The sequence below is a fragment of the Acomys minous genome (assembly GCF_964271855.1).
Source record: "Acomys minous genome assembly, chromosome: 18".
In the NCBI taxonomy this organism is placed as follows: Eukaryota; Metazoa; Chordata; class Mammalia; order Rodentia; family Muridae; genus Acomys; species Acomys minous.
In genome coordinates, this window is record NC_140501.1 from 67663024 (window position 1) to 67675929 (window position 12906).

At 46.2% G+C, this 12906-nt stretch overlaps 2 protein-coding genes across 2 annotated transcripts in view; one reads left to right on the forward strand and one right to left on the reverse strand.

Annotated features, from left to right (window-relative positions):
- Positions 1-5383, forward strand: part of SUPT16H (SPT16 homolog, facilitates chromatin remodeling subunit) — a 38822-nt gene extending 33439 nt beyond the window's left edge. Inside the window, exons 23-26 of the mRNA XM_084767339.1 lie at positions 768-897; positions 2131-2260; positions 2601-2678; positions 4015-5383. Coding sequence (XP_084623465.1) covers positions 768-897; positions 2131-2260; positions 2601-2678; positions 4015-4160 — 484 coding nt within the window. The 3' untranslated portion in view covers positions 4161-5383. The remainder of the gene's footprint in view (positions 1-767; positions 898-2130; positions 2261-2600; positions 2679-4014) is intronic.
- Positions 5384-5557: 174 nt separating this feature from the next.
- The window catches only part of RPGRIP1 (RPGR interacting protein 1), a 49799-nt gene continuing 42450 nt past the window's right edge, over positions 5558-12906 (reverse strand). The window contains exons 22-25 of the mRNA XM_084768082.1: positions 10484-10676; positions 9002-9086; positions 6530-6660; positions 5558-5746 (exon numbers count right to left, since the gene is read on the reverse strand). Coding sequence (XP_084624208.1) covers positions 5634-5746; positions 6530-6660; positions 9002-9086; positions 10484-10676 — 522 coding nt within the window. The 3' untranslated portion in view covers positions 5558-5633. The remainder of the gene's footprint in view (positions 5747-6529; positions 6661-9001; positions 9087-10483; positions 10677-12906) is intronic.

Here is a 12906-nt window from a genome sequence, read left to right on the forward strand (position 1 = left end):
AAGTGCTGGGATTACAGGCATGCGCCATCCGGCCTGGCTTTTGCTCTTTCTTTCTTTCTTTTTTTTTTTTTTTTTTTTTTTTAAGATGTATTTAATTTTATGAGTGTTTTACCTGCATGATTGTAAATGTGTGCCTGGTGTCCGTGGACCTTAAAAGAGGAAGTCAGATACCCTGGACCTGGAGTTGCAGGTGGCTGTGAGCCGCCATGTGTGTAATTGGTCCTCTGCAAGAGCTCATAACTGCCGAGTCGTCTCTCTTCACCCTCCTTTTCTCCTTCACTCTAACTTAATAATCCACAGCACAGGTTAGTAAGTCGTTTAAGCGCCTTATAAATTGAAGACATTTTACATACTTAGAAAGAGATGCCTCTGATTTCAGATAGAGTCTTTATCAAATAAGCAAGATAGGAAAGCAGAGGACTGTTGATGGGCAGGGCCAGTGTCTTCATTAGAGGTAAAGGAATGAAGAGAACCTCAGCACTGGTTATCAGTTAAGGTGGTGTGAGGACTAAGGGAGCCGGGGTGAGTCATACAAAGACAAGAACAAAACCATTGGTGCTGAAGAGGGGGAGAGGATGAACCTGGAACTGTTTGAAGGACAAAGCTTGTGTTGGTTGGAATGCTTCTCTCCCATGAGGGTCGGTGCTCTGAGAATGAATGCAGATAGCAGCCATTGGGGCATGCCCAATGCCCGCTAATGGTCATAATGACAGTTTACATTGCAGGAAACACAGAAGCTTGACTCACGTTTGCTAATGTCATTTTAGTTCCTGTGACCTAAAGTACACAGAAGGCGTTCAGTCCCTCAACTGGACTAAAATCATGAAGACCATTGTTGATGACCCTGAGGGCTTCTTTGAACAAGGTGGCTGGTCTTTCCTGGAACCTGATGGGGAGGTGCGTGAGTGTGGGGTTTTTATTTAGGATGCAGTGTTGCCTAATGTCATTTAGGTACTTAAAGAATGTCATCGACGTGTAGTATGTAAAGGACCTGACCAGCACAGGTGTGACCTAAAAACACAGCTTGCGGGGGAAACACAATTTGGGATTATTGTTTCTTAAGGTTAGCTTTACAGGTAAATAATGAATTCACTGTGTATTAGTAGTCACCACCCACATTACTCAGTTTCTTAGTGTTGCAAGGTAATAGGATTGAGGCTTATTACAAAACGTACTTTTAAGGAAAGCAGTCCTCCCGGGATGGAGAGACAGATGGCTCAGAGGTTAAGAGCACTGATTGCTCTTCCAGAGGCCCTGAGTTCAGTTCCCAGCAACCACATGGCAGCTCACAACCATCTATAATGAGATCTGGTGCCCTCTTTTCGCCTGCAGGTGTACATGCAGGCAGAGCACTATATACATAATAATAATTTTTTTAAAAAATTTAAAGCAGTCCTCCCAAAGCTGAAGAGATGACCCAGCAGATGAGAGTACTGCCTAATCCTCCAGAGGACCTCAGTTCCAGAGGATGTGAAGCCCCCTTCTATCTACCACAGCACTGCCACACCGGGTACACAGACATACACAGGCAAAACACCCATACACATGAAGTAAAAAGAAAGGAGCCTTTAGGGGCTAGAAGGATGGCTCAGCAGTTAAGAGCATTGATTGCTCTTCCAGAGGACCTGGCTTCAATTCACAGCACCCACTGGCAGCTCACACAGACATGTGTAGGTAAAACATCAGTGCATATAAAATAAAAATTTTTAGAGAAATGAACCTTAAAAAATAAAGTCACCAAGCACAGTGATACACACCTTTAGTTTCATCATATCACTCAGGAGGCAGAGGCAAGCAGATCTCATGAGTCCAAGACCAGCCACAGTGAGACCCTGTCTCAAAAAAAAAGTTAAATTAAAAGCTTGTTTTTAATAGAGCTCCCATCTGAGCATATCACACTAAATCAAAGTGTGTTTCTGTCATTGATTTCCACAGACAGAAACGAAAAGGCTGTTCCACCATCTAGTAAATGCCTGACAGCATCATGTTAAGACGAGCCCTTTATCTCTTGGTTGGTCCACTTCCTTAGTTTGGTTTTTATATATGAAATGCTGCTGTTCCGAGTACATTGAGTTACTTTGATAATAAGATGAATATGAGAAAAGCAGTCTGCTGTCTGTACTTCATCAGGGCAGTGAAGCTGAGGACGGAGATTCTGAGTCTGAAATTGAAGATGAGACCTTTAATCCTTCCGAGGAGGACTATGAAGAGGAAGAGGAGGACAGTGATGAAGACTACTCATCAGAAGCCGAAGAGTCAGGTTAGCGCGTGTCTGTGGGCTGGAGAGATGGCTCAGTGTGTGTAACAGATTCCCTGCGTGTGTGTAAAAAGCCAGCCACACTCCTGTCACAGCACTAGGCACTGGCAGGGTCAGGAGCCCCAGGCCTGCTCACTGAAGGGAGTAAGGAAAAGGAGACGGCCATCAACACCCTCCCGCCTCCCTGCTCTCCTCGCTGTGCCTGCACACATAACAGTAATTCTGAAGGAGAAAACACTATGGCTTGCTAATGTAGTCTCACCCCTAGAGACTGCTTTCTAAAAAGAGAAACACGCGACATTCTGTTGAGTCTCTGCGTGATTACTGTGCAATCTTTTTCCAGACTATTCCAAGGAGTCTCTGGGCAGTGAAGAAGAAAGTGGGAAGGACTGGGACGAGCTAGAAGAAGAAGCTCGAAAAGGTAGTTTGAAAAAGTGGTATTTTGAATGACTCATTTATTCATGTTTTTTTTTATTAATTTATTCTTGTTACATCTCAATGGTTATCCCATCCCTTGTATCCTCCCATTCTTCCCTCCCTCCCATTTTCCCCTTATTCCCCTCCCCTATGACTGTTCCTGAGGGGGATTACCTCCCCCTGTATATGCTCATAGGGTATCAAGTCTCTTCTTGGTAACCTGCTGTCCTTCCTCTGAGTGCCACCAGGTCTCCCCCTCCAGGGGACATGGTCAAAGGTGAGGCACCAGAGTATGGGAGAAAGTAATATCCCACTCTCCACTCTACTGTGGAGAGTGTTCTGTCCATTGTCTAGATCTGGGTAGGGGTTTAAAGTTTACCGCCTGTATTGTCCTTGGTTGGTGCCTTAGTTTGAGCGGGACCCCCGGGCCCTTATTCATGTATTTATGTGTGAAATTTCTAATAGTTCTTTGAGATGTTAATGTTACAAGCTAATGAGAACCAGAAAAGAACACTAAACTTTTTTGGGCAGGAGGTTGGGGAGATGAGTTTGGATCGCTAGAGCCTACATAAGAACTGGGCACAGAGCTGCATGCCTGCAATTCCAGTGCTGGAGAGGCAACAGTGTGAGGGTCCTTGCGGATACTGGATGGCCAGTCTAGCCACATCAGTGCCTGCCAAGTTCAGGCCTGGACCCTGTCTCATGAGGTGGAGAGCAGCTGTGGGAGACAGTTGATTTCACCCTCTGCCCTGTGTGCCCCAACACACACACACACACACACACACAAACTCACAGGTAGAGCTTGACCAAAGGAAGAGATCTAGAATGTGCCCGTAGGCTGTAAGTTGGCTTGATTCCATCTCTTCAAGCCTTTGATATACACAGAAGTGTGATTCTCCATAGAATGCTACAGTTAAGAATATTGTATAGTTGGTGTCATTACTCTAAAGCCAAACCCAAAATAGAAATTAAAAATTAAAATGAATGTGTTAGCTGTTGTGTCCCTGGCATTGTGACAAGTGATTTGGGCAGGTAGCCTTTTGATTCTCATAAATAAGCTCAGGCTCAGAAAGATTAAGTACTTGTCTTAAGTCAAACAACTAGCAACTGACTAGTTGAAGATTCATACTATCCATTAATAGTAGGTATCTTTTTCATTTTCTAGACTGGGTCTCTTCTGTGTAGCCTTGGCTGTCTAGACTCACTTTGTAGACCAGGCTGGCCTCGAGCTCACAGCGATCCACCTGCCTCTGCCTCCAGAGTGTTGGGAACACAGGCGTGTGCCACCATGCCTGGCTAGTAGTAGGTATCTTAAGTTAATCACTGTGCTTTCTGCTTAGCGGACCGCGAAAGCCGTTATGAGGAAGAAGAAGAACAGAGTCGAAGTATGAGCCGGAAGAGGAAGGCATCTGTACATAGTTCAGGCCGTGGCTCTAACCGAGGTTCCAGACACAGCTCTGCACCCCCCAAGAAGAAGAGAAAGTAATATGAACCTTGGGTCCTTTGCTCCGTTCTCTCTGCAGACAACTCCTAAAAATGACGTGACATAGAAACTGTTTTTCCTTTTGGTTTCATTGAAGTTTTGCCGTTTGTGTTTATGGGTTTAGGGGCCATTTGTGCGGACCAAGCTACTCGGGGAATTCCAGGCCCACCAGGACATGTGCCAGTGGCCCCATTCAGATGCTGGCAAGGGGAGGCAGTGTTGAAGGGCAGAAGGCTCTCCCACTGCTGATAATTGTTCTGTTCTTCTGACAACCTATCTTCGCTGTCTCAAAGCTGAATTACCAAGACAGAGGTATAAGCTGACCATTAACTATTTCTACTATGATTCTTTCTTTACTTTTTATTTTTCCTGGCTTTTTGAGACAGTCTCTCTGTGCAGACATGGCTGACCAAGTCACTGTAGACAAGACCGGCCTCACACTTGAGGTCCTCTTGCTCTGCCTTCCAAATGCTGGGATCACAAGCCTGAGCTACCACTGTACAAGCATGGCTCTGGCTTCGGGCGCAGTCGTGTTCCCCCACCCCAGCCCCCACCCTTTAAGTTCCAGATCTGAAGTTCTCAAGGTTCTTGGGCTTTACTGATGGTGGTGATGTATGCAGCTGAGCTAAGGGCAGAGTGGATTGGTGCCTGGTCTTAAGCTTTCCTGGTGTCTTGCCTCGTGCACATTGTGGGGCGTTTCTGCGGCCTTGGAAGACGTAAGCACTGACACTCCGTGGCTGGGTTTTTCTCTCCTTACAAGTCCTTCTGTGGTACAGTGCTAGAAGGCAGAGTTAGCACTGTCCCTTCTGATTCATCTACGGAAGAATGGTCATGCCTCATAGACTCCAGGTGAAATCTAGATGGAGGCTTAAAGGAGTCAACACAGATCTGAAAGAGTGAGTCCTGTGGTGGCCTAGAATATCTTAAGAAGAAAAGCGGGGAGAAGCCACACCTACGAGGCTGGTCTCTGCTGCTGTGTCCTGTGTTGTCGGTCCTGATGATCAGCTTTGAAGTCCTGGGGACGTTATCTTACCGTCCTCCCCTGCAGGGTCTCTGCACCCGCCTGCCCCACTTTGCCGCCTCTGTCCTGTGACTTTAAGAGAAGGGGCTTCTCAGATTTTATGTTTGTTTGTTTCCTCCCCTTAGCAGTAGGACTTGATATTTTGAATTTTGGAAGAACTAAAAGATAAATAAACTGGGATTTTTTTTGTTTTGTTTTTTGTAAACTTGTTTTATGACTATTTCTTTGCAATTTCTGACATCAAGAAGTCTTGCCTACTAAAGTGTTCAAGGTGTTAGAAGAAAATGCCCTGTTCAACTAGTACCACAAAAGTTCACTGATAGGTGTAAGCCTCATCATTAGTATGAGAAACAGACAGCAGATAGCACAGGAGAGCAGATTCATGGCATAGCAAGTTACTTTATAAGACACTTTGACTGTCATTCCCTCCGCGTAGATTGGAGTAGAGCTTATTTTCATGAAAACAGATCTTCAGTCATCTCCTTGTAAATGCTGTGCAGGGCGGCGGCAGCTCTGACGGACACCTTCAGCCTTCCAATTTGGACGGCCTGGTTTCCGGGGCTCACAACTGCAAAGAAGGGACAAGCAATGTTCTGTTTACACACGTTTGTTTGTGACAGTCTCACTCTGGCCTGTAACTCACTGTGTGGGCCAGGCTGGCGTCCGCGGACTCCCAGAGAGCCTGCCTCTGCCTCCCTAGTTGTGGGATTGAAGGTGTGTGCCTGTCTCCACCCAGACAATATGTTCCTTTAGTGCCTGGGGTTGTCATGTGCCTCTTTTTGTAGGAAAGAGACTAACACAGCTTGATGTACACACATGAAGAAAAGGCTAAGGTGCTTTGGAGACAAAAGGAGAGCATGTAAGCCAGAACAGAGAAGAATTAAAAAGGAGTTTTAAGGATAGTCAGATGGCTCAGTGGGTGAAGACACTTGCTAGCAAGCTTGACTTCAGTCCCCAGACCCTACATAATGGAAGACAAGGCACTGACTCCTACATGTGTGTACACATACATACATGTTTTTTAAAATGTAACTTTTTCTCCACTTCTGGGCATTGAATCTAGAGAAACCTAGACGTGTTCCAGAATGAAATACATGCAGCCCTGGGGAAGACTTCCAGAGCATTTGCCCATCACCTTCGCATGCTAGCAAAAGTTACTCATGAGTAAACGGAACTAAGAAATAGAAAATTTTAAGCCAGGCAGTGGCTAATCCCAGCACTCGGGAGGCAGAGGCAGGTGGATCTCTGTGAGTTCGAGGCCGGCCTGGTCTACAAAGTGAGTCCAGGACAGCCAAGGCTACACAGAGAAACCCTGCCCCGAAATAACAAAGAAACGGATTTTATCACTCACTCTCTAGTTCTTGCTCTAGGATATCTCTTCCAGATTGAAGTATCTGCCACAGTTCAAGATATGCGTAGCCCACATCTTGACAGTCTTTCTTTTCTTCATCCAGAGGCTCACTTACCACTGTAAACTTTAAACTGAAAAGAAAAATCCATTCAGCTCAGCACTGATAACTTAGGTCCTAACATTTTCAGACTAAAATACCTTTGAAAATTATGCACACCCATAGTCTCAATAGGAGGTAAAGGCAGGCGTATCTTGAGTTCAAGTCCAGCCTGGTCTGCATAGGGAGTTCCAGGACAGCCAGAGCTACATAGTGAGAGACACTACCACCCACCCCTTTCAAAGTAATCATGGAGTTTGGAGAGGTGGCTGAGGGATTAAGAGTACTAGCTACTCTTCTACAAGACCTGGGTTTGTCTCCCAGCCCCCACCTGATGGTTCACAACCGTCTCTAACTCCAGACCCAGCAGATCTGTTTCTGGACACTCCACGTAGTACATAGACATACATGGAAGCTAAACACCGGTACACATACAGTAAAAAAAAAAAAAATCAGCCAGACAGGGTTTAATCCCAGCACTCAGGAGACAGAGGCAGGTGGATCACTGTGAGTTTGAAGCCAGCCTGGTCTACAAGCAAGTCTAGGACAGCCAAGGCTACACAAAGAAACCCTATCTCAAAAAACCAAAACACAAATTCTTTTGAAAAAGTAACCATAAATAGTATTTTCCCTGAATCTGCCTCTCTCTTCCTCTAAGGCAATAAGTGCTAAACGTCAGCAATCAGTTTTGGGAAGGGCTAGCACCCACAGAGGTCATAGAACAATTTTTGGGAGTTGGTTCTCTACTTCAGTCCTGGGGGGGTTGAATTCAAGTCATGTGACTTGGAAGCAAGCACTTTTTTTTTTAAAGATGTACTTATTTTGTATGGGGGTGCCCTACCTGTGTGTACACCTGTTCATCAGAAGAGGGCATCAGATCCCAGTATAGATGGTTGTGAGCCACCTTGTAGTTGCCAGGAATTGAACTCAGGACCTTTGGAAGAGCGGAGCCATCTCTCCAGCCCAAGAAGCAAGCACTTTTAACTATTAGTCTCTCTTGCCCTTTTTGAGCGTAGCCCACGCTGACCTGCAACTCACTACATAGCTAGCTGAGACAGGCCTGCCTCCAGCTCCCAGGCATTACGATTGCAGGTATGTGCCACCTCTCCTTGGCTCCTACATTACTCTCTGAAAGCCAAATGCTGCTAAGTGTGATGAGACAGCAAGAACAGGGCTGAAGACTCGGTTCCCAGGTCCACAGAAAGCCAGGCTACTGGCATTATGGGCTAGAGACCAGATCAAGTGCTGCTGGTAATCTGTGTCCCTCTTACAAGAGCGTTCAAGCAACTGAAGAAACCACAAAGTGTGAAGTGGGAGCTGGGATTCAAAACAAGCTCTGACGAGGTGCTGTCTACTGTACCACAGTCAGGAAACTGACTTAGAAGAGGACTGCCTCTGCTAGAGAATAAAGGAAAGCAAGGTGTTTTAAAAGCCAGAGGGGTATGCCGGGCGTGGTGGCGCACGCCTTTAATCCCAGTACTTGGGAGGCAGAGGCTTGTGGATCACTGTGAGTTCGAGGACAGCCAAGGCTACCCAGAGAAACCCTGTCTTAGGAAAACAAACAAACAAAAAAAAAAGCCAGAGGGGAGGAAAAATAGAAAACCATATATGCAGGCAAGCAAACACCCATACACAAATAAAAGGTGTATAAAATTGTATGTTTTACTGCATACCACATGCGTGCCTGTTTGCCTGCAGAGGCTGGAAGAGGATGTTGGATCCCCTGGAACTGGGGTTATGGTTTTGAGCTGCTGTGTAAGTGTTGTAAATCAAACCCTCTGGAAAGACAACCAGTTCTCCAGCCCCACACATAAGATTATTAAAGTACTTGTTTAATACAAGTGTTAAGATTGATATCACAATGGATGGTATTGGTATGCCTGCAATACTTCTGTATATGTGAGAAATTAGCTAAGTAACCTTACAATGTCCAGATGTTCTGTCTGCCCCATGTAGGACAACTGTTAGGATTCGAGTCCTTGTTGCCGTCCACACATCGATCCCTGACTCAGGTGAAGCATGAACAAAGTCTGAAGTAACTGGTTAGGCAGTCAGACACATGAATCAAGTAGACAGGAGATCCAGCGGAAAGTGTAGGTATTGAAATACTAGAGTAAGCACACAGCTAAACTCAAACTTTCTAAGTCCCATCTGAATATCTGCACTGTCAGTTTGAAAAGTAGAGGCTTAAGGCCGGATGTGGTGGCGCATGCCTTTAATCCCAGCACTCGGGAGGCAGAGGCAGGCGGAGCGCTGTGAGTTCGAGGCCAGCCGGGTCTACAAAGCGAGTCCAAGACAGCCATGACTAACACAAAGAGACCCTGTCTTGAAACCCCCCCCCCAAAAAAAAAGAAAAAAGAAAAGTAGAGGCTTACCGTCCCACATCAGGGTCTTGAGCATGCAGCATGGCAAACAAAAACTGCCTTCGGCCATGTTGGCTCACTGGGTCCAGGTCTATCACTGCAGGAAAGGTGGAAGGAAAGCACAGGAGACAGGTAAGGCTGTGGCTTGGTGTTACAATGTAGGCCTAGTGCACAAGAGGTTCAATCCCAGCACTCGGGAGGCAGAGGTAGTTGGATCACTGTGAGTCTGAGGCTAGGCTGGTCTACAAAGCGAGTCCAGGACATCCAAGATAACAGAGAAAAAGCTACTGTTGCTATTTGTATACAGGGCTCTCGTGACTGATGCATCCAACACCAGGTAGACAGCGGCAAAGCTGGCCCTACAGGCTGCCTCCCTGCTCATAAGGTTTGGTTGAAAACAGCTAAAATTGAGCTGGTTATGGTGCAAGCCTTTAAATCCCAACAATAGTGAGGCAAAGCCAAGCAGATAGCTGTGAGTTCAAGGCTAGCCTGCTCTACATTGTGAGTTCCAGAACAGCCAGGACTACATAGTAAGAGCCCGTCTCAAAAAAGAAAGAATAGCTAAAACTGGAGCTGTAGAGATGGCTCAGAGGCTAAGAGCAGTGGCTGCTTTTCTAGAAGTTCTCTCTGTATTTCCAAGAAGATCCAACCCCTCTGGCCTCTGCAGGCACTGCATGTGTGTTGTGTGATGGTGTACACACATGGCTTGTAGAAAAATGCCCATGTGTGTGAAATAAAAATAAATCTAAGACTCTTTTTTTTTTTCAAGATTTATTTATATAGCATTTTGCCTGCATACGTGCCTGCACCCCAGAAGAGAAAACTAGAATTCATCATAGGTGGTTGTGAGGTACCATGTGGTTACTTGGAATTGAACTTGGGACCTTCGGAAGATCAGACAGTGTTCTTACCCTCTGAGCCATCTCTCCAGCCCCCATAAATCTGAAATTCTTAAAAGAAAATAACTAAAGTTATCTACACAGCCAAACAGTGGTGGCACACACCTTTAATCCCAGCACTCCGGAGGCAGAGGCAGGTAGGTGGTTCTTTGTGAGGTCAAGGCCAGCCTGGTCTACAGACTGAGTTCTAGGATAGCCAGAGCTACACTGCGAAACCCTATCTCAAAAAAAAAAAAAAATTATCCAAGATAGGAATATCTACAATGAGTAAATCACAGAACTACAATGGAAACATTATTTAAATATATGAGTAAATTTGTAAAATAGCTGAAAAGTTAAAAAGCCTTTACGAAGAGTTTAATCATGGTGTAGGGACAGAGTGATTTGTAAAGAGACTAGAACACATGACTGCTTAATTACAATCTGTTTTTTAAGATTACTTGATATTTTTACACCATGTGCATGTACTTCATGGGGACATATAATAACTAGAGGAGATGGTTGGCTTTACTTCCATTAGAAACCCAGAGCACATCTGATCCAAACTCAGTGTCCGCTTGCCCCCTCTGCCCAGTCACCACGCAGGAGCGCTCACCCTTGCAAAAGTGGAAGTGGATTTCCTCGCCTGCCCTCGGTTTCCTCAGGGACATTGGAGTCTCTGTCTCTGACAGAGGCAGATCAAAGAATTTATACTCCACATAGACCTGCTGGATACTCTCATCCGACATGACTTCAGCCTCAGGGCAGAAGGCCAAGGAGATGATTTCAATACACATCTTCTCTGAATCCTGAAATGGAAATAATCGTTTCCTGGAGGCTAATGAGGGTGCAGCGTTAGCATGGTACCCTAAAAACTCATCGTGGCACACTGGTAAATCATTTACTGACAAGCCGCAGGCAAACCGGGTCCCAATGGCCACAGAGACACTGGGAGATCTGTAAGGTCTGTGTCCTACTGAGTCACTAGTCCAGCTCAGCCTTCCCCAGCTAGCCCCACAAAGAAGGAAGGAGCCGGGAGTGGTGCCTCACTGGGGAAGCTGAGGCAGGAAAATCCTGAGTTCAAGACTAGCTTGTGTTATGTAGTAACCTAGAACTCGATCTGCATTCCAGGCTGACCTCAAACCTGCCTCTGCCTCCTGAGTGCTGGCATCAAAGGTGTGCAACTGGGCTGCTTCTTCAAAACCACTTCCTTGCCGTTTTCTTCGAAATAACCCACACAAGAAAACCATTGACTTCTTTCGGGTTTTGTTTTGGTTTTCAAAATGAAAGATAAGATAAGATAGATTAGAGGAGTGGCAAGAGGGCTCTGAGGTCAAGAGCATTGTCTGCTCTTCCGGAGGACCCGGTTTCGATGCCCAGCCCCCACATGGTGGCTCATAGCGAGTGGTCTCTGGAGTGGTAACTCCAGTTCCAGGGGACCTGGCTCCAACTTCAGGCCTCCAATGGCACCAGGCATGCGTGGGGTGCAAAGCTGTTTGTTCTTGTAGCGCTACTGTGGGCTCAGCTGGTGCTCCACACTGTACTATTTCCCCAAAGGGATGTGTGCGTGCATGCGTGTGCGCGCGTGTGTACACCTGCATGCAGTACCCAGAGGAGCCAGAAAATGGCATCAGATCCCCTAGAACTAAAGTCACTGCTGTTTGTGAGCTGCTATGTGGGTACTGGGAACTGAACCCAGATCCTTCTCAGGAGCATCCAGGGCTGCTGAGTCATCTCCCCAGCCCTGTGTATTTGTTTTACTATCCCCACCTGGTACAGCTTGCTTACATAGACTCCTGCTGCGTCATAACTTTAGTGTCTAACACACCTGCCACCATCTGTCCCCAAACCTCCACCTTTGTTTCCTTTGCTCTGATCCTTTTTAAACTAGCCAGTCTCATATCGGGCAGTGGTGGCGCACGCCTTTAATCCCAGCACTCAGGGGGCAAGCAGATCTCAGTAAGTTCGAAGCCAGCCTGGTCTACAAAGTGAGTCCAGAACAACCAAGGCTACACAAAGAAACCCTGTCTGGAAAAAAACAAAAAAACAAAAAACAAAACCTCCAGCCTTCATTTCTCTCTCTCAGAATGTCTACTGCCTGTTTTCTGTAGCCTCGCAGGCCTTTAATCCCAGTACTCAGGAGGTAGAGGCAAGCAGATCACTGTGAGTTCGAAGCCAGCCTGGTCTACAGAGTGAGTCCAGGATAAGTAAGGCTACACAGAGAAAAACCCTGTCTCAAAAAACAAACAAAAAAAACCAAACAAACAGACAAAAACAAAAAACAAAAAAAAAGAGGAAAAAAGAAAAGAAAAGAAATGTGCTGAAGGCCTAAGAGTTAGATCCCTAATAGCTAACAGATAAGGAGAGGAGCCACAGCGAGGTAGTGAAGATGCCAAATTTCAAAGAAGGCAAACTTGTAGCTTCTTTCTCACCCCGTTGACCTAGAAGCCAGGCAACAGAACTTGGCAGCTTCAGCCATGTGGTTCTGGATTTCGAGTCGAGAAGGATATGGGAAAGGGGTACAGAATCTTCCACTGTGGCTAAGAAAAGCTGCTGAGGTCAGGCACGTGTCAGGGGAGTCTCTGCATCGAGGCCCAGAGCAGCTATTGTGTGAATCTGTCAAGGTGAAGCCTGGACTCTCCTGCAGACCTCAAGATGCCAGAGCCATGGAAATCTGGAGCCAGGAAGAGCTGCTGAAGAGGTGTGAAGCCAGCCCAAGAGAAAGAAACAGGAGCCAGGCGTGGTGGCGCACGCCTTTAATCCCAGCACTCGGGAGGCAGAGGTAGGCGGATCGCTGTGAGTTCGAGGCCAGCCTGGTCTACAAAGTGAGTCCAGGACGGCCAAAGCTACACAGAGAGACTCTGTCTCGAAAAACCAAAAAAAAAAAAAAAAAAAAAAGAAAGAAAGAAAGAAAAAGAAAGAAAGTAACAGGAAGAGCTGCTGAAGAGGTGTGAAGCCAGCCCAAGGGAAAGAAACAGGAAGAGCTGCTGAAGAGGTGTGAAGCCAGCCCAAGAGAAATAAACGTGCTTCCATCAACAA